This window comes from Cavia porcellus, unplaced genomic scaffold, assembly GCF_034190915.1.
Source record: "Cavia porcellus strain 051 isolate PalLab524CR breed Dunkin Hartley unplaced genomic scaffold, mCavPor4.1 scaffold_3, whole genome shotgun sequence".
NCBI lineage: Eukaryota > Metazoa > Chordata > Mammalia > Rodentia > Caviidae > Cavia > Cavia porcellus.
In genome coordinates, this window is record NW_026947486.1 from 80,936,780 (window position 1) to 80,958,061 (window position 21,282).

Sequence of the window (21,282 nt, forward strand, 5' to 3'; positions counted from 1 at the left end):
CATATATTGAATTCATATATACATATATATGCCCATATAGCCTCAAACTCACGGGGATCCTCCTGCCTCAGCTTCCTGCATGCTAGGATTAAAGATGTGTGCCATCATGCCTGACTCTTGGGAGATTTATTTTATATTTTGGGGAGATTTGTATCAAAAGAGTGGAGGAAAGGTCATCATACTCCAAGAATACAGCAAGTACACAGGCACAGATAATTCATATAATGGTCACTTATCTTTTTTGGACCACCTGCCCCATTAGAATGGGCTGAAAGTATGATTTTGCCATTGTTTTACAAAGTTTTTTTTTTTACTTAGTACCTGTTTCTCCAGTAATCATAAGCTTGAGGATTAGTTGTTGGAGTAGAGTAGGGGGTAAAGTGGCTCATGTTTGTTGTTTCTGCATGAAACTTCAATATTATGTATAAAAATCCCTCTTATTTGGCTAGAATCTCTCTTTTTAAATCTCTCTCTTTTAAAGAGCCTCTTAGACTCTTTAAATGCAAGCTCATTAATCCTTTATTGATTAGGCCTAAGGCATGAAAAAGAATAGCTAGACCCCAGGCCATCTCTTCTCAGTCAATACTCCATCCTCTACCTTTTCTGCTTACTAGGGATGTAACAGAGTAAGGAAGGAATTCCCTGACTAAATGTTTTGAACAATTTCCAGAAATTTTTAGTATATTTGTGTATTTCCTTTATAGACCAGAATCGATCTTCTTTCAAGAAGGAATGCTGATGAACATAATTGAGGCCAAACATATTTTACTAAATTCAGTCAAAACCTATTTAAATACCTGATATCTACAGGATATTTTCGGGTTGTTTTTCTAATAAGAACATGTTAAAAATACAATATAGCACATCAAACCACAGAATATTTATTGAATAAACTTGTGGCATATAACCCAACTGTATTTTTCGCATTCATTCATTTTCCATTCTGCAACTTCTATCACATTAGCAGAGTCATTTTCTATTTTCTAAAAGGTTTTTCCCATCACTGTGCATCATTTTTTAAGTCTTATAAATACAGAGCTCAGTTTATAGAGTTGCTAAAATTCACCTGTCAGACCAAACCATGCTTGGTTCTTGGCTGACTGTTCCCCAATCTATGCCTAAGACTCCACTCCAGACAGACCCTATGAGCACAACTGGGGAACAAAAAAATGACAAAAGTTCTACAGCTCATAATATAACCAGTCTGAAGGGCTGCCCATGTCACAGATCACTTTATTTACTGTGAGTTGGCCTTACTGCTAAACAGTATATTCTAATACTCTGATACCTGGCATGCCACCTTCTATAACACACCATGACACTTGTGATGGAAGCAGGGATGCTTGAGGACTGGGGGCAATGAAACAGCAATGATTCAATCAGTACCTTTCCTTATTTCTAGTCTTTCCATCCTCAGTTTCAGACCATCACTTGTTTCTATCTTTCCTAGAGTCCTTTACCTAGCTGAAAAATTTAAAAACACTAAAGACAAATTTACATTACACTCAAAGTGGTTACTTACAAGTACATTAGAATACATATTTACTTAGACAAACACCGTAAACAAACCACAGAATATTAGCGATTTATATGGCAGGACTGTAATTTTCTTTTTAAAAACTCATATATGTGCAATAAATTAAAAGGAAGCAAAAAATCCTATTGGTGTGATAGGCAAGGAGGTGATAAACTAGGTAAGTTTAGAAGTACAGAAAAATATCTTTGAAACACAATAACCCTAACCCTACCATTTGACTTATGGTTCAGGTGACAAAACATGGTTTTGAAGTAGTCTCATAAGCTGAAATAAAACACTTTAAATCTTTTTATTCTCCCTTCCTCTTTCCTAAAGAATATGCTACTGATGCAATTGTTTCATAGATATTTCCCAAACAAACCCTGATGAAAAAAATGGTAAGTCTCAAATAATTTAATACATTTTATTTCATTTACTCAATAAACATCTGTTGAATATTCATATATGTATTGCAGAATTGCTGCATTTACAGTACCTTGCCTACTAAAAATAAAAGGATATACTATTTTAGTCTCTAGGAACCAGCAACAAAAATTCCCTTAGAGAAAAAAATTTTTATAAGTGCAGACTATAAACTTTAGGTTTTATTACACACAGAAGTAGATGGACTAAGACTCACAAGTCTCATTGTGACCTTTGGAAACTACAGGTTTAGTAGGCTAGACGGGATAAATCACCTCTAGTTCAAGGGTCACAAATGTTGCTACATGTTGACTACTGTTTAGTAGTTGTAGATTAAAGGTAGACATTTTCCAAGAATATATGTTGAGTAGAAACATTTGTGCTCAGTACTTGAAATATGAGTGCCTTATTTAAAAACTGAACAAATACCACTTCAAACTGTAAGAAGGACATTTTAGAATTTTCCTGTCACTGAGTAATTATGTATGTAACAATAATGGAGACTGAAACAACATTCCAACCTTAACAAAAACAGCCAAAACTTCAACTGTCCCCCTCTGCCTTCATTTTTGTGACGTAATTAAAGTGAACAAAAATAAGAAAAGGAAAAAGACTATGATCTCACAGTTCTACCATTTGCACTTTCCAAAAATTTGATAATGTGAGGGGGTTTTGTACAAAGTTAACAAACTGAATGAGAGATATAAAAAATGAAAGATTTAACAGTGTTTATAACTAGATCCTTTTATTATATATAGGACAAAGTTTAAAAATGTTTAATATCAAGGCTGAGATGAGAGGATCACAAGTTGAAGCACAGCCTGAGCAACTTTGTGACTTAGAAAGACCCTGTCTCAAAAAAATAGAAAGGGCTGGGGATGTAGCTCAGTGTAGAGCTCCAGGGTTTAATCCCTAGTGCTGCAAAAAAAAGGTTAATAATATTTTTATTTGATCTTATGAAACAACTAAAATACTAACTCATCATATTTTCCCTATCAGCACTCTTGACTATAGTTGATGCTCACTCTTTTTTCAGATATTATCCTATTATTAAAGTATAGGTTAAATAGAAATAAGGTACTTTACACTGGTGCAGCAACACCTAAGACTATTTTTCAAAGTACTTTTTTTCTTGAGGTGTATCCCCAGCCCCTGAGTGATCTTTAAGTGAATTATTATCAATTTAAAACACCATCTGTTTACATTTTCGGTTCAACAATTTCATGGATTAATTTACTTTTTGTCTTGTTGGTTGGTTTTAGAGGACAGGTAGGAACTGAAAGCAAAATATATATTGAAAAGTCAGCTTTCAAATCCAGACTTGCTTTTTTTAAGCAAAGATTTCATTTTAACATTAACCTCCTATGTAGTTTCTATCAAGTCCATTCATAACACTTTCAACAAAAAGGGATGATAATTTCCCTCAAGCTTAGTTGGGGTGGGGTTGGCATTGTGTAGAGTGAATTGGAGCACTGAACCTCAGCGTAAGATTAAGTTTCTGATCTTTCTTACTGACACTTTCTCCCCATGCCACCTCCCCTAATACAGTAGGATTTCATTCATAATTTGAATTTTAAAACCAGAATGTTAGGTCAATCCAAATTAACCCAAGTAATTTACTAAAGTTATTATCAATAAGCAGCTTTTTTATTGAAGGCCTAAAATAATTAAATAGAAGGCACAGTGCACTGTAAAGCTTTTTCAGAGCACAATAATCTTTGTATATGTGTAGAACCAGACTGCTTTTTGTTATGAAAAATGTCTGCTGAATGATTAGAAAATGCTTATTTGTCATCCTTCCCTTTGGTCTTTCGGTATACCATCTCTCGAAAACTGGCCAAGATCTTGTTCTCTCTCTTTCGTCTCTCTTCTTGGTTGAAGGATGCAAGTGCTCTCTTCTCATCAGCACTATAGATCTGGTTCTCTTTTCGCAGTCGTACAGCCTCCATTCGACGATGCCTGGAGATAATGTCATTTTTAGCTTAATTTCTCAGTAATTATTCTCATAGATTGTCCTCATTAATCATTTCTTAATACAGGATGGTCAGCTTAAAAGCTGACGCATAGAAGCTCTTTGAAATGAGCTAAGTTATCAAAAGATTGATTCATTCCTAGTATTCAAACATGATCTCTTAAACTCTGTCAACATACTGAATGTTATGAATTTCAAATGCTAAGGCATAAGAGCAGTTTGATTATTTCCAGTAAAGCAATCAGAAGTCAAGTTATTAAACTTCCTAGGCAATATGTCCACTTGTTTATGTGGAGCTGACAGCAGGACAGGTGAGAGATTTAATTTTCCATCAATCAATCAAGTGGCATTTCTTTAAGGTTCTGCTTTACCAATCCAACCAAAAGAACCAAGTCTTAATCCATAACTGAAGAGGAGTCTAGGGTTAGGTTTAACTTCTTTAGAATCCAGTAGGGGTTCAAAGAAAAGTCAGAAAGGATTTCATACAAGGGTCAAATTACTAAAGCATAACAGTAGAGACAGAGGGAAACTAGATTACGTTCTAAAGGTCTGTTTAGGGGTAAATCCTGTCTTTCTTGTATACATGTACTGAGTCCTACAGAATCAATTCAAGAAGCTTGAGCTATTTCGAGAAAAACAGAAAAATCTGGGTAAGGAAAAGAGGGGAGAATCAATTCAAATTAGTGTGAAGGCAAGGAAGTCAAGATGGGAGACACAAAATGAATATATAACTACATATGTATGTATTTATTTAGGTTTTGGCTAAGACAAGGTCTCTCTATGTAGCCCAGGCTGTCTTCAAACTTACAGTGATCCTCTTGCCTCAGTCTCAGCCTCATGAGTGCTGAGATTACAGGTGTGTGCTACCAACCTGGCTAAAATCATGATATATTTAGGTTGCTCTGGGGAAGTGAGTATTGTAAACAGTTTACCTGGCACAGAAAGGGCCACATGAATCTTCAGTCCTACAACCCTGATCGTGTCCTGGCTCGCCTGATCTTGGAAGCTAATCAGGGTTGGGCCTTAGTGCTTGGGAGAAAGTGCTACATGAAAGATACTATTACAAACTTCCATACCTGTGTCTCCTGGTATATGTGAAAGTTTTTTCTCTTGGGTACTCTGATATGAAGCTGCCGAATTATTTTCCAAAGTGTACCAATGTATACCATTACTAGCACTATTTAAGAGAGCTTGTGTATCCATACCGCTTCAGCTTGGCACTATATGAAATTTCCCTATCAAATGGGTATAAAATGGTATCTTACTAAGTTCTTGATTTCTATTCTTAATAATAAAGAATATTTCTTATGTATGTATAGGCCATATGTATTTATTCTTCTGAAAAATGCCTGTTTGATCATTTCTCCATTTTCTTTTGTGTCACTTATAGATATGCTTTAAATATATTCAGTATTAACTCTATCGGTTGTGTGTATTTCGAGGTCTTATCACACCATGGAACTTGTCTTTTTTTTAATGTGTCTTTTGATAAACATGAGTTCTTATTTTTAGCCTAGGCAAACTTCTCAATACTTTATTATTTTTTGAGAGAAGGTCTCACTATGTAATTCAGGCTGGCCTTGAACCCTATGTGGTCCAGGTTGGCCTTAAACTCACAGCAATCTTCCTGCCTCAGCCTCTTGAGTGTTAGATTACAGGCATGTGCCACATGCCTGGCAATACTTTATTTTATGGTTAGGGTAGTTTTTTGTTTTCTTTGGCAAACCCTTACTCCAAGGTCTAAAGATAGCTGCTCCTACAGCTCTTAATTTAGCTGCACAGCCTCATATATGGTGAGTTTGGGTCCTACTTTCATCTTTTTCTACATGGATAACCATTTGCCCTTCACTCAATGGCTTCTTTTTTCTCCACTGTTCTAATATCCTATCTCATTCATACAATTGAAGTTTCATAATGATCTAGCTGTCCTTGACTTCAAACTGAACTATATCCCCCAGTGCTTTAAAACCAAAATGCCACATTCTTTGTGGGATTAAGATAAAGAAATGACTTTGTTTCAGTGGACAAAATGTCTGTGCCAAAATATGAGCTGAGAAAGTACACAGGAAGTATTTTACTTCATTGAGTAATTTGGTTGTTTATGCTTCCTAAAATGCTGTAAGCTTTGTAAGTTCTTATCTGTGGTAAGGCAAATCTCACCTTCCTTACTCTTCTTCAGAAATGACCTTGCTAAACTGAGCGACACTTGGGTGGCACCTGGGCAACTTAGTGAGACCCTGTCTCAAAAAAAAAAAAAAAAAAAAGACCTGGAGACTTAGCTTGGTGCAAAGACCATGAGTTCAATCCCCATTACTGCAAATAAATAAATAAATAAACCAACTACCCAAAAAACCCTGACTATTCTTGGTCTTTTGTAACAAATACATTTTAGAACCAGCTTATTGAGTTTTATGAAACACTGGATTTTTATTGAATCTATGGATCATTCTGGAAAGAATTGACAGCTTTATAGTATTGTCTTTTTCCTATGAATATATTATCTCTCTACTTATTTAGGTCTTTAATGTCTTTCAATAATGTCTTACATTTTTCACTGTATGAAAGTACAAAGAAATACTGATTCCTTGAAGTTGGGGATATCATTAACTTTGAAGCTAAATTTCATATATACTTGAGATTTTAGCCATATATGTTTATATCAAAAAATCAAAATCAAACAAGTATTCATTTTCTACTTTTCATTATAAATAGTGACTTAATGAAAGTCAATCACCAAAATAGAATTCTGATAGGAAGAAGGAAAAGTCTAATCATAGAACTGAGCCCCATGCCAAGAACATACCTGCTACCACTCATTACGTAACCCGAACACTCAAATGATGCAATTTCTTCACTTGTCAACCCGATTTCACCTCTTCGTGGAATACGTTTTCCAGCTTTTACGTATTCAGCCATAGCTGCACCTTCACCCGGTAACAGAGCATGGCCATAACTACAAAGTAATTCAGAATTCAGAAAAGGTCCATTAAACTACAACACAGAAAGCTCATCATCTAAAGACTGCACAAACCATTTTCTTTCTGATAAAAAGAGGAATACTAGTACTGGGCAGTAGTGTTCCACTGTAGGAAATCCATTGTGAATCATTTTAAATAGCAAACATTGCACTATGACCTACATTACTAACTGAGAAATGCAAAAATAATTTGGAAGAACTGACATTAGTGTGTGTAGATATATAGCTTATAACAGATGGTTAATTCATCCCTGGGTACTGCCATTACTGCTTCTGCCTCCATTTCATTTCTTTTCTCCTTTTCTCTTAAAAAAACCCCTAAAGAAGTAAGATATCTCAAATTGACATATCTTTTACTTATAGCCAATAAGAATTCTATACAGTAACAATTATCTACTACCTTTGATTCAAAGAGACTTTAAAAGCTATTATCCCTTTATACAATTCAATGAACGTTTGTTACTTACTTGTTAAACTCAGAATTTGTAATATAAAAATAATCTGTTGTGGAGTTTTATTAGTAATAAGATATAGATGCAGTATAAGCTAAAACATACATTGCATAGAATCAATATACAGTGCTGAGGATTAAAGAGGAGTAGAAATCATGAGGGGTAGTACTAGGAATTAGTGTATCTCTCTCCTTTTGAAAAGGGCTTTGAAGGCTACTGAACAATTTTAACAGGAAGAAACTGAGGGTAGAGCACACAGGGCAGGAACAGGCAAGGCATGCTGGGGTAAGAAACAAGCTTAACAAGGAAGAAGAATGGGAAAGTGCACAGCAAGCACTGTTAGTGTTCTGGCTCATTAGGAAGCCAGGGTACCAATAAGGAAGCAGAGGGAGATAAGCTTGGCAAGGCAAGTTAGGGCCACCGTTTTGGAAGTTACTTTAGATATTATAAGTACAGTTCTACTTACTTTAAAGGTTTATCATCTTGAGACGCAAGTGTTTTTGGAGCCTCTGGGCCAATTAAATCTGACGGTTCTTCAATCTCTGCGTGAAAAATGTTCAGAAACACATAAAGATTTAATCATTTAATTACTTGTCTGTTTTAAGTTAAAGGTTATCAGGTGAACTTACTTGATCGATCCTTCCAGAGATTTTCCAGAAATTCTTCTTGGGAATCTTTAGAACTTGAATCACTGGACTCTTTTCTGGTCTTCTTAGTCTTCTTTTTCTTGTATTTCTTCCTGTAGGGATTATAAATTGATACAAATTCACTTAATATCCTCTTGTTAAGGAGTATCTTAATTTTTTTAAGGCAATGAAAATAATCTGAATTCCCATCTTATTGAAACTTGCTAGGGAAGCATTTTTTTTAAACTTTTTTTTTTTTTTGTTTTTTGGTACCAGGGATCGAACTCACGACCACGTGCTTGCAAGGCAGGCGCTTATGCCGTTGAGCTAAATCCCCGGCCCTTAGAGAAGAATTTTAACTAAAAGATCTAACACTTAAAATCATGCTTCACAATTAAAAAAATCCCTAAACAATGAAATACAATTCTTATAGTGTAGAATGACAACAGAAATAAAAGGATTAAAGCAGCTCTTACCAACTTGTACATTAATAATTTTGAGTGTAAGGGAGTAAAACATGTCAAATATGTTTAAGTCCTCAAGCTTCTAATACTAAAAAATACAATTCATTACTTTGAAACTCATAAAACTGAAAAATTAAGTAATACTCATTTCTTGCTTTGCCTTTTTAAAGAATTTTAATTTTATTACTATTAAATTTTTTGTAGTGCTGAGGATGAAGCCCAGGGTTTCATGTATATTAGATAAACATCACCACTGAACTATACTCCTAACCTTCTTGCTCTTCCTGTACAAACAGTATTTCTAGGTATTTAAATCATTGATGAGTTTCTCTTATAGAATTATTCTATCTAATTAATGAAGAAGGCAAACTAGAGTTAGAGTATCACCATTTTGCAATCCCTCATGAAATAACATCAATGGCTGTTAAAATGGCAAAAAGAAATACCCAGACATTGTCTGTCTTCTGATGGAGGTATACAGTACCACCTATGCGGTGTTGCTGCCCAAAACTCGAATCTGGATTGGCAAGCCTTGAGACTTATCACTCTATGGGAAATACAGAGAATGGAACATGCTAAAGACAATCATTGCAATTTAGGGACATGATAAGGATCCTCATTTGAATGAGCTGTAGAAAAGCTACTGAGAATTGAATAATTATTATTAAATATTTTAGGCATGACAGCAGCATAAGGGTTATTTTTTGGTTTGCTTTTAAAGAATGCCGAGCAGAGAATAGTGCTAAATTGCTTATGGATGGAATGCTATCTGGGATTGGTTTCAAAATAACTACCAGAGTACAACCCACGAGTTGATAATTACTCAAAGTGGGTGGTGGGTACAGAGGGCATTATACTATTTAATGTAATTTTATACACATTTTAACTTTTCCATAAAATAACAAAAAAACTGACGATCTGTGTTTCTTCTTCTTTTCCTTTTTCTTAGCTTTCTTTGCTCTCCTTTTTGTATCTTCATCTGCAATTAAAGCACATTATAATTGAAAAATAATTTAAAATTTTTTTCTAGAAGTCACCAACAGGGAAATAATTTAAAATTCTAAAACCTCAATATTTTTGAATAGATAAAAATCCTATGGATATCCCAATTGTCACAGAAAAATGAATTCATTCTAATATTTATGGCAAGTTGGCAGAAACTGCACTAGGCTTAAAGTCACATAAGTTATTAGATGATATAGTATTATTAATGTCACTGCATAGGATAATAGTACTGTCTTTAAGTAGGAGTATGTCTTTAATTTTTAAAGATACAGAAATACTTAAGATCAAAACATACTTGCAATTTAGACTGTCTCACCAAAAAACCCACACTTGGAGCAAATATGTCAAAAGTACTGTTAAATCTGAGTAAGTATATAGTATTAAATATAATAACTGTTATTTTCATTACTTTGCTGAATGTTTGAACACTTTTATTTTAAAAAGGGGAAACATGTTGAGGTATGGGGGAGAATGTTTTCCAGCTCAGCTTAGCCAAGGACAGAGACTGGTAAAGAGACACATACTATCCAGAGTGACAGAGGGGTGCATGGAACTCTGTGGGCAAACACAAGAGTCTCAAAACCAGGCTGATTTGAGGTGGATGGGATGGGTGGGGAATGGCTGATCAAGAAAAGGTGACACTTGAGCTAGTTCTGTTTAAAGTCACTTTATTACAAAAGCAATGCATGCCCATTGCTACAGTGAGGAAGCCGTGCTGGATGCCGGGAGAGGCTGGCAGTGAGGGCAAGGCCCTCTGACCAAAGGACAGGGCCAGGGGAAAGCACATGGAGTCCTGAGGAGACCCAGAGTAGTCGAGGACAGTGCAAGGGAGAGGGGCAGGGAGTATGTAACTAGAGAGGGGTCATGGAGGGTCTGAACTCCACTCTGCAGGCTATGGAGGCCTGTTGAAGAACTGAAATAAGAAGGGACTGACACCCCTGGATTTATGCTTTAAGAGAGGTCAGTCTCCCATCGATGAGGAAGGAAAGTGACAGCAGGGGGACCAGGAAACCTAGGAGACATCAGAGAAGGAGGCACCTTTGTATCCCGCGTCAACCGCAGAGGAGGCACCCTCTGGTCAGCCATCAGTCAGGAGGGTGCATAAAACATGAGTTTTGCAAGTACAATTGGAGAAATATGAAAATAATACTGTAAGAAGAGAAATAAAAGTGGGGCTTGTTGGAATACATCTCCCCAAATTCGGCGCCTTGAGTCAGGTGGTGGTCAGCCTGCAGGGGGCCCTTTAGGTTCCCTTGAAGCATTATCCAGAGGTGCCTGCTGGGCATGAGAGTCGCACACAGGAGCCCCAGCCTGGGGCTGTGCTCTGTCGCCATGTCCCGCAGCCCACGCCCGAGCTGGTCTGGGGCCAGGTTCCCCGCATGACCACACAGAGCCAGTCTGCAGTCACTTTGCTTCGCTCCGAAGCCCAACTGGGACCTCAGGTGTGGACTGATGGGCTGCTCTGTGCCTCTGTGTCCTATGCGTGAGATGCTTTTGTGTGGATGAAAGAGCAATAATGAGCAGGAGGCACTTAGCAGGGTCCCTGGCACAAAGTCAACAAGCGTCTGGAAACTTCAGGCCACTCCTGTTCTAAGAACGCTCTTCTATAATAACTTCCACAAAGTAAAATAGAGCTGAGGCAGGCTTGCAGAGGACACTGGCTTTCTTACCACTGGAGTCTGTTTCAGAATCAGAGTCACTGTCACTATCGTCAGAATATTTCTTGTGTTTTCTTTTAGATGATTTCTTTTTTCGCCTTTTCTTGGACCTTTCTTTTGAATGAGTAGACCTTTTCTTCTTTTCATCTGTAAATATACAGATATATATATATATACATACATACATATATATATATATATATATATATATCCCTAACTTCTAAAGAAGTATTTGTGAACATCAACTGTATTGTATTTGAAATATGGAAGAACAGATGATTGAGAACTTGAGTAGAAGCAAAGCCTACTGTTCAACTATTTATAAACTTAATTTTTTTACATAGGGTCTCACTAGGTAGTTTAGGTTGACCTTGAACTCTCCATGGAGCCCAGGCTGGCCTCGAATATGCAGCAATCCTTTTGCCTTAGCTTTCTAAATGCTGGGAAGATAAACTTACCTTTTAAACTCATCAATTAGAAAGTTGTATATTTAAAAATACCTTCTGAACTAGATGCTGAAGTAGTGCTTTTCTTTGGTTCGTCATCCTCTACTGGTGTATGTTCATCAGAGCTGAATTTAAAGAAAATGGTTGTAACAATTAGAAAAGTGGTGAAATATGAAGCACTGAATATGGACATGGCCTTAAAATTTTTCAGTTACAGTCTTGATTGTCCAAGAACAGAGCAAGCAATGAATCAGTTTTCTAAGAGTATATATCAAGGTTTTATATCTTCATAATAATATAACTTACATTTGCATAATGCTATAGCAGCACGGATGATTTATATTTTCATAAGAAATCACAGGCAAAAATAGACAAATCAGAATCATAAGGGAAGATGCAAGAAACTGAAAGGTGAAGAAACTGGATGATGTCAGGATTTTACTCATTTTTTGGGCAGCAACGGGGATCAAACCCAGTGCCTTGTCCCTGCTAGCAAGCCCTCTATCACTGAGTTACATCCTCAACCCCATGAGTTTATTCTAAGTTTGTAAAAGACAAATGACAGAGCAGCAACTGTTTAGTCTCACCAGAACATGGAGACTCAAACAAACTACAGTCTAAATAGATTGCATTCTTTTTCAGAGAATTCCGAAACTGGATTTTATTAAGAATCTATAATAGACCCAAAGGGAAGTTAGCATACAGTTGTTTACCCTGAAACTCACAGATGGAATAATTTAGAGACTGTTGAGAAAATTCATTTTAGGGTTTATTCCAACTCTAATTCTATGGGTTCATGTTTTTCAAGGCTTTTCCAAAGGTATTGTTTTTCTTCCCCCCAAAAGTGTTTCTAAGAACAAGTTTTGGATGATACTATTTTATTATCCTATAATAAATTAGTAATATATGGTAAGCATACTGTTTCAACTTAAAGGAGACACAGAAATTCAGGGAAGGGAAGCAGAAATTTAGGAGTAGCATAAACGATAACCAACTAAGCAGCTAGGAGTGTGCCTCTGTGGCACAGCACTTGCCTAGCATGTGTGAAGCTCTGAGTTGAATCCTTATCACTATAAAAACCAAAGCAAAGCAAACCAATAACAAAAGAAGAGGAAAAAAGCATTCCACTTCAGATAGTATAGGACATAGGAAAATGAACTAAATTAAATCATATTGTATACTCATTTACAAAAGTCTTTTTGTGCAATCTGTTCTTGAGCTGAGAAAAAAATTCAAAATAATATAAACATACTACTTGAACATTGGATATTTCTTTTTTCTTTTTTTTTTGGGGGGGGAACCAGGGATTGAACTCATGACCTCGTGCTTGTCAAGAAGGGCTTATACCACTGAGCTAAATCCCCAGCCCATTGATATTTCTACAAGTAGCAAATTAGTACCCCATGAGTTACAATTTAAAGAGAATAATAAGTGTACTAAAATTCACTAGCAACATTTTATTAATTTTTAATTAAAATTTCTATTCGTGTATGTTTGCAATATGTAGTGATTACATTCATCATGAGGAGTTGGTACTTGTACGTAACACATCTTAATTCTTTTTAGTTCTCTTTCCAGCAACATGTTTAATCCTTAGCTATGTTCCAGATTTCTTAAAATTTCAGAATTAGAACAGCATAATTCACATGAAAGAAGAAAAACAATGAGATGTAAAGTTCCTTTTGTAACAAAAATTTTCACAGTACATTCAGGTGTTAAAATTATTGTTCTAACATGTTTTTTTTTGAGAAAAGGGCTTGCTATGTATTTCAGGCTGGCCTTAAACCAACTACTTGTAGCCCTGGCTTGTCTTGAACTCACAGCGATCCTCTTGCCTCAGTGTTTGGAGTGCTGGCATTACAGGTGTCCACCACGGTGCCTGGCTTGTAACATATTTTTATAAGATATTTTGAAACCACTTACTCTGGTTCAGGATTCTTTGGAGAAAGTCCCCATACTTCAGGAGCTCCCAATTCACCAATCCTTTCTCTTTCACTTAATCTCCTAGAAGATATAAATATTTAAATTATAAATCTACCGAACATCTCCTAAATATTATATATATATTCAAATTCAGCAGGATTCCAGTTAAGTCTATTTTTCCTATAGTTTTCCTTTTCTTTCTTTTTTTTTTTTGAGGTGGGTTTTTCCTGTTTTTCAGGCTTCACTCAAATTCCTGAAGAGATCCTTCTGCCTCAGCTTCCTGGTTTTCCTTGTACATTTTAAAAGTTAACAAAAACTTGCTTTAAATAGAATCTCATTGCTTAGGATTTGATGCTCTGAGAATACCATCAAATGGTACAAACTATACACAGCCTCAATGATGAGGTCAGAAATGACAGCCTGGGAGACTGTCAAGGGCATCCCTTGTACCAACTGCATGACACAGATTCTAACTGCTCATTTCATTGTCTGTAATAAGTGACAGAAAACCGCTTTACATTTGGAAATAATTTCATTTGTTTATACAAGATTAGAAAAGAAGTCTTTTTTGATGTTGTCAAGCCTTCAGTTTTTAGGAATCTAGGAATAAAATAGAAAGGTAGCTTTAGAAGTAGAAAAGAGAGTTCTGAAAATGAAAGAAAAATTCATTTGATAAAAATTGTATTCAGCCTGATATGAGGTTTGTTCTCTCCTTTTAAGAAAAGGAATACATTTTTACTCTTTGGAGGATAGTAATTTTGTTTTTCTTTTACAATGTTTGTAGTTCCTCATTTTAAATTTTGCTATTGTTTATAAAGTAAAACAAGACAAACCCCAAATCCCTAAGGTTTGGTTAACATTTGGCTGCTTGTGACTCTATTTGTCTTTAAAAAGCCTTACAAAATAAATATAATTGGTTTGACATTTTTATTTTATTCAGGAGAACTTTCCCACTTAGAAGAAATAGATTATCTAAAAAGGACACACTTATAACTATATTTGCAATAAAGGCATATGGGAGAAGAATAGCAACTGTAAAATTTACAGTCCTATACTACCTGCTGCCATCTGGTTTTATCTGTAAAGATAAATTATCCTCTGAATTCTAACTGCAAATTTCATCCAAGCAGTTCTGATGTTTTTTGGTGATGATTCAGTTGTAAGCCATTGGCTTTTTCATGAATATACTCTGTGAGTACCTTTCTGAATTTTACTTGGAAAGATAGTTGTTTTGCAAACTGGGTCTCGAGATGTAGTACAGGTTGGTTTCAAACTCGGTTATATAGCCCAGTCTGGTCTCAAACTGGCAGTTATCCTCCTGCCTCAGCCTCCTGAGTGCTGGGATTACAGGTGTGTGCCACCACACCCATCTGAAAGGTAAGTAAAACCTTATGGGTTTGTTACTGTTCTTGGTCTTATTCATGAAGCAATGCCAGCTAAAATTTATGGAATCTTTATATTCTAGGCACTAAATTATTACAACTCTAAAAGCCTAAAATACTAATTTTACCCCTCCCTTTTTTGTTGCTGGGCATGGAATCCAGCTCTGAGGACTTTGAGTATGTTAGATGAGCACTTTACTACTGAGCTACACCCCCAGATCCCATTTCCTTTTTTTTTTTTTTTTATCGGTACTGGGGATTGAACTCACGACCACCTGCTTGCAAGGCAGGTGCTTATGCTGCTGAGCTAAATCCCCAGCCCCTCTATTTCCTTTTTAATGGCGAAGAAATGAAGTTTGGAAGCCAGGTGTGATGGCTCCCAAGAACTCAGGAGGCTGAGGCAGGAGGGTCTCTGAGAGTTAGAGGCCAGCCTGGGTTACATAGTGAGTTCAAGGCACAGTGTGGATTACACAGCAAGACCTTGTCTCAAAAAACCAAAACCAAAAACTAAAAACAAACAAAACAAAAAGAAATGAAGCTCAGAGAAGTTAAGTAACTTGCCCAAGGCAACAAAGCAAATAAAGTGGCCAATAAAGGATTTAAACTCAGTCTAATTGTGGGACCTGCCCTTCTCATCACCATAATTTATTATTTCCCACAGCTGCAAGAAAAAGAATCACAAAATCATCTCTTTGTTGGAACTTTAACCTGTCTCTCAATACCTATAATACTTGTTAACTTTTCTTGTTTTTAAAACATATATTGCATGGCTTAGTACAATGCCTAACACTTAGTGAAATTAGATATGACTCATATAGCAATAATTACAAGCCTCTTCCTTTTTCCTTAAACTATGCACGTTCCTGCTCCAATATTCACTTTCAGAGAAGATCTGTAACCTGTCTCTCAATACCTATAATACTTGTTAACTTTTCTTGTTTTTAAAACATATATTGCATGGCTTAGTACAATGCCTAACACTTAGTGAAATTAGATATGACTCATATAGCAATAATTACAAGCCTCTTCCTTTTTCCTTAAACTATGCACGTTCCTGCTCCAATATTCACTTTCAGAGAAGATCTGATCTCACGCTGGCATCATTTTTCAAGGTTGAGATTGCGACCACATAACAGGACCTTTGTCAGGAAACTTCATCTATAGCTCAGCTGATCACTTCCCACATTCATCTAATGATCTTGTGAGATGGGACCGTTTTTCCCTCCTCACCAATTCAAACCTTTAATTTCAACCTTTCCCAATTTCCTACAATAGGTACTACGAATTCTGTGATCCATAAATCTCTCCTTTTTAGTTCAGCTTAGTGAGGAATAAAACGATGCACACAAATGACAGTAACCGACCAAGTAATGTACATGGTACAATTCTGATACAGCTGGGCTCCTAGCGATTATCTGCTAACCCGGGGGTAGGGGTGGGGGTGCGGGTGGGGATGGGAAAGGGGTGTCGGGAAGCCAGAATATGTAGGAAGAGCCCCGTGGCGTAATGAAAATTTAAAGGAAGAAAAAGATGAATGTAAGGTGGTCGTGGGTGGGCTGAAGAAAGGGATGAAAATGGGTTGGAGGCAAGGTAGAGTGGGCGAAATGCCAAGAGAATCGTCAAAGACAGAATGAACCGTCAGACAGAATGAATCGTCAAAGACAGAATAAAACCGACAGCGCGGACAGGTGGGATCCCACATAGGAAGGCGTGGCTCCCTCACTCACTTCTGCCGCAGGCTCTCCTCCCTCTCCTTGTCCAGGAGGCTGGGCCACGGCTTGTCACTCCCGTAGGGGCGCGAGTAGGCGCCATAATAGGCGGATGAAGCAGAGGCAAAGGGGGGACTTCGCAGCGCAGAGGGTCGCTCTCGGGAGCGCGATCGCGAGCGGGAGCGGTACGACTGTTTTCGAGAGCTTTGGCTGAAGCCACCTAGCTGATGGCTGAAGCCATTCCGATCCCCAGAGCGAGAACAAGAGCGAGAGCGAGACCGGCGGCCTCGCGGGGAGCGGGAGGATTTGCTGGGTTTGGGGCTCTTCGACACACTGCGGCGTTTTCCCCCGGAGCCCGAGGCCTCGCCATCAGGGCTGCGCGATCGGGGCACCCGAGCCATTGCTACAGCTGTGTCCCCGAAGCGGCGGGACAAGGGGGCGCTCTGGCGACTCTTTGAAGACCTCCGTTGCCTTGCCTCCCTGAATCCGCCAGCCAGTAATATTCCAGACCTGTAGAAACCTTGGAAACAGTTCCGGGTACGTTGTCAAAGTCTTCCCTAGACAGAGGTGCTCATCCAGCCGAAGCAAAGGGCTGTGTGTTACTACATAAATTAGCCGGCTAGGGAACTAAGTACGCTCATCACTTCGGTTCCGAGGGAGGTTCCTGAGTTCCGAGCCCGGCCGGAGAATGTCTTTTCTAAACCTCGATCGAATTCGATCGAATTTGGAGTGCTCCAAGGGACGGAGGAAGGGATACAGGTTAGCCTTATGACTAACAGCCGATTCTGCATGTATTTTGAATGCTTTCGATGTATAATTATATGTGTGTGTGAATATGTTCGTAGGCGTGACTGTGCGCATGTAGTTAGCTTACAAGGCACACATTCTCTCTCTCTCTCTCTCTCTCTCTCTCTCTCTCTCTCTCTCTCTCTCTCTCTCTCTCATTTTTGGTCTTTTTGTGAGACAGGATCTCGTTGTGCAGTTCAGGCTGGCCTTGAGCTCACTTTGTAGCCTAGGCTGGTCTGTTACTTGTAAAGATCCTCCAGCCTCAGCCTCCGGAGTGCTGGGATTACAGGCGTGAGCTACCACTTAAAGACTGCAGCCTGATGGCCTCCAGGGAAATTCAAAGCCCAGAGAAATACTGCATCCTTAGCGCCCCGCGCTGCCACCAACTAGATCCAACAGTTTGCTCCCGGAAAAGGCTTTTGGAATCCCCTCATCGCCCAGTCCCTTCAATTAGTCCCTCTTAAGAGGGCCCAGCAATTTATGGTGAATGATCACTGTGTATATTAATTATATATTATATTTAAAGAGCACTCTAATGCTGAGTCTATTGATTTGAATTTTTAAAGGCATACAGGGTTGTTTGGAAATTTTGACTCCAGTCTACCACTAGCTTGATGGCCTCTGAGATTTTCCTAAGAAATAATTCATTAAACCGTGGAAACTTGTTTTTTTTTTAAGTTAAGGGAAGTTGTGTGAAATAATGTTAAATGGAAAAAGTGGACAACAGGGATTTATTTTATGTACAACCAATGCCATTGCTGAGGTCAAGAGCCAAACTGATTCAGAAAAATTATATAATTTGTGATGAGAATTTTAGAAAATTTCTTCCTTTTTTTAAGATAAGGTATCACTATGTATTTCAGGCTGGCCTTGCTCTTGAGGTGATCCTCCTGCCTAAGCCTCTTGAGTGCTGAGATTACTAGTGTGCACTATCATGCCGGGCTTTTGGGAAAATTTCTAATGACAAAGTTTTTGATGGAAAACCTACTGTCTGTAGTTCCATATACTTGGGAGGTTCAGGCAGGAGGACTACCTGTTTCAAAAAAGAAAAGGAAGCTTCAGAATCATTTAGGTGAATAGCAGATTGCCTTCCTAATTTGAAAACTAAAGGAGTTAGTAGGGTACAAATATACAATGCACCTTGTGAAAGTGAAAGGGGAGGCATTGTCTAAAAAGGGAAAGCAGTGGCCCTTGTTAATCTTGTAGCATGATTTGAAAACCATATTGTTTTACTTTTTTTTTTTTTTTATCAGTACCGGGGATTGAACTCACGACTGCCTGCTTGCAAGGCAGGGGCTTATGGTGCTGAGCTAAATCCCCAGCCCCAAACCATATTGTTTTCATCCCTCTGTTTAGTTTGGTTATATTCTGTTCCAGTTTGTCTTCTTGTATTAGATTTGATGGCATGGACAGCTATTCCAAAGATAGCAGGATATACTATGGTAACCATTTTTGATTTCTTATTAACTTAATTTGAAGTCTTGTATTGCTTTCACTGTCTTGTTTTGACTGATGTTATTCGAATGTTTTGTTTGATCACTGTCTTGTTTTGACTGATTTTATTCAAATCTGTTTTGTTTGATAGCATCAAGTCTGAGAGTATAGGCAACTACTTTGAAGACAATAAAATTCACTATGATACCCATTCTGACTTGACTATTATCTTCTTTTGAAGCCCTGTAATGTCTACAATGTTTTGTTTTTATTGGTTTTGTTCTGTACTGTTTTGTTCAATTTTATTATACCTGATGATATGGGCAATTCTATTGAAGATGACAAGAGACATTATGGTAACCATTGTTGATCATCTTGCATTTTGGGTTTAAGTCATGTACTATGTCCATCCTTTTGTTTTGACTGACTCCATTTTGTTTTGTCTCATTTGGTTTTATTCTCTTCAAAATAAATAAAAGAAAAGGAACAAGAGAGGGAAGGAGGGGAAGAGAGAAAGAGCAACAGAGAGAGAAAGAACACTTTTGTATTAGTTGCATTTAAAAGCCAATTTTGGGGCCCGGCATGGTGGCACATGCCTGTAATCCCAGCACTCAGGAGGCTGAGGCAGGAGGATCACCCTGAGTTCAAGGCCAGCTTGAACTACAGAACAAAACCCAGCTTTGAAAAAAAAGCCAATTTTGCAACATGATTGCTATATCTGCCCCATGGATGGTGGCTCTGTGCTTTAGTTCTAAAGAAAAAAAAACTCCAGTCCTGCACTGCACCCCTGATTGGCACAATGCTCTTTTTGCTTGGTTTCTTCAGAGTGCCCCGAGTTTTTTGAGTTGAAGTCAAGAAAAGCTGGGAAACAGGCTGGTACAAGCAGTCAGTGGAGCTGGGCTTGCAGAATTTGAGTGTTGATGAACATAATGGTTTTTTCCAAGATTTAGCTATTATGAATTGTGCTGTTATATGCAAGGGCATACACATATCACTGTAATATAATGTCTTTAACTCCTTTGGGAAGTCAGCTGGAAAGGAAATTGCTAGGTTGAATGGAATTTCTAGTTTCAGTTTTTTTGAGCAATCTCCATACTGATTTTCACAGTGGTTGTACTGCAGTTTTTATGTAGGTCTGTGACCCATTTTGAGTTAAGTTTTGTGTCAGATCTTGAGGTTCAGTTTTTACTTAGCATGTAGAGCCCAGGTTTTTCAGCATCATTTACTGATGAAACTATCCTTTCTCCTTTATACACCTTTGATTCTTTATCAAAGATTAGATAATTTTATTTGTATGTGTCAGGTTCTGAGCTTTCTGTTCTGAGTCACTGATCTCTTTGTTTCAGGACCACCCTGACTTGATTATTATAGTTTAAGTCTTCAAATTGAGTAGTGTAAGTTGGCTCTTCTGGGTATTTTGCTTTTCCATATACACTTTAGAATCAGTTTGCTGATTATCACAAGGTAATTTACTGAAATTTTGATTGGAATTGCAATCTACAGACCAATTAACAATATTGATACTTCCTAGCCACGTAGAATATCTCCATTTATTTAGATATTTGATTTCTTTGATCAGAAGTTTTTTTTTTCTCATGTAGTTACGACACACATTTTTTAGGCTTATGCAAAAGAATTTAATTCTGTGGTGAATACATAAGTGGTTTATGGTATTTATTTATTTTATTTTATTTTTGAGAGAGAATTTCACTGTGCAGTCCAGGCTGACCTTGAACTCACTATGTTGCCCAGGATGGTCTTGAACTTGCAGTGATCCTCCTGCCCTGTCTCCTCAGTGCTGAGATTATAGATGCATGACACCATGCCCATCTCTAATGGTGGGAACAAACTGAGGCCTTTCCACATCACACATATATACTCTACACTGAGCTACACTCCAGCATCTACATTTGTTTTGAAACTAAGACTAGTCTTCTCTCCTTTGGAAGGATATTGACTACTGATTCAATTTTTAAAATTTAAAATATATCTACTGTTTATTTTTGACTTTTTTATAGTTTTAATTTTATTAGTATATGTTAGTATTGCATGCTGAAGGCAGATAAAAGATATACAGGCCTCTTTGGATTGCCTCTTTCTTGCTGTATGAATTTTAGTAGATTGTATCTTTCAAAGAATTGATAATCAAATTTGTGGCCATATAGTTGTTCATAATATTCCTTTTATGTCCATAGGATCATCAATGATGTCTTCCTGATATTGGGAATGAAATTCCCAACCTATTGTTTGTCCAGTATGAGTTCATGTTCTCTAAAATCAAAGAATGAAGTTTAGGAACAATGGAGGATAAGAGCAGAAATATTTATTGAGAGAAAGAAAGCTTCTGTCTGAGAGAGAGAGATACAAGGGGTCCTGAGTGGGTTGCCAAAGATTCTGTCTTTTCTAGGGATTTTTATAGAGTAAAACCATGAGGTGAGGTGGGTCTAAGGTGGGGAAAACTGGGACCTCTCCAGGCAGATGGGCATGAAGTGGGACAGAACTATCATCA

General features: G+C 37.4%; 2 protein-coding genes across 6 annotated transcripts in view; one reads left to right on the top strand and one right to left on the bottom strand.

The window, feature by feature from the left end:
* Akap14 (A-kinase anchoring protein 14) overlaps window positions 1-21,282 on the top strand; it is a 55,827-nt gene that overhangs the window by 13,157 nt on the left and 21,388 nt on the right. The window contains exon 6 of one of the 5 annotated variants that reach the window (XM_063246338.1): window positions 705-912. The exons of 2 other annotated variants lie outside the window; for them this stretch is intronic. In XM_063246338.1, coding sequence (XP_063102408.1) covers window positions 705-801 — 97 coding nt within the window. In that variant the 3' untranslated portion in view covers window positions 802-912. Of the gene's footprint in view, window positions 1-704; window positions 913-16,960; window positions 17,091-17,158; window positions 17,313-21,282 lie in introns of those variants that run through there. 2 more of the 5 variants (XR_010046640.1, XR_010046639.1) reach the window with 2 other exon arrangements.
* Nkap (NFKB activating protein) lies at window positions 859-17,086 on the bottom strand. Its single transcript, XM_063246336.1, has 9 exons — window positions 16,572-17,086; window positions 13,463-13,543; window positions 11,594-11,664; window positions 11,106-11,240; window positions 9,346-9,409; window positions 7,970-8,079; window positions 7,807-7,882; window positions 6,715-6,864; window positions 859-3,898 (listed from the first exon to the last, which is right to left on the bottom strand). Exons 1-9 carry the CDS (start codon window positions 16,952-16,954, stop codon window positions 3,724-3,726), a joined length of 1,245 nt encoding a protein of 414 aa, XP_063102406.1. The 5' UTR covers window positions 16,955-17,086; the 3' UTR covers window positions 859-3,723.

What these genes read in the sequence shown, in the direction of transcription:
- Nkap (XM_063246336.1), bottom strand. Translation starts at nt 16,954, where the DNA reads ATGGCTCGGGTGCCCCGATCGCGCAGCCCTGATGGCGAGGCCTCGGGC. An exon ending in CCAAAGAATCCTGAACCAGA is followed by an intron (nt 11,665 to 13,462) that starts GTAAGTGGTTTC and finishes CTTTAAATTCAG; the next exon opens with CTCTGATGAACATACACCAG. An exon ending in TTCTGAAACAGACTCCAGTG is followed by an intron (nt 9,410 to 11,105) that starts GTAAGAAAGCCA and finishes CTTTAATTGCAG; the next exon opens with ATGAAGATACAAAAAGGAGA.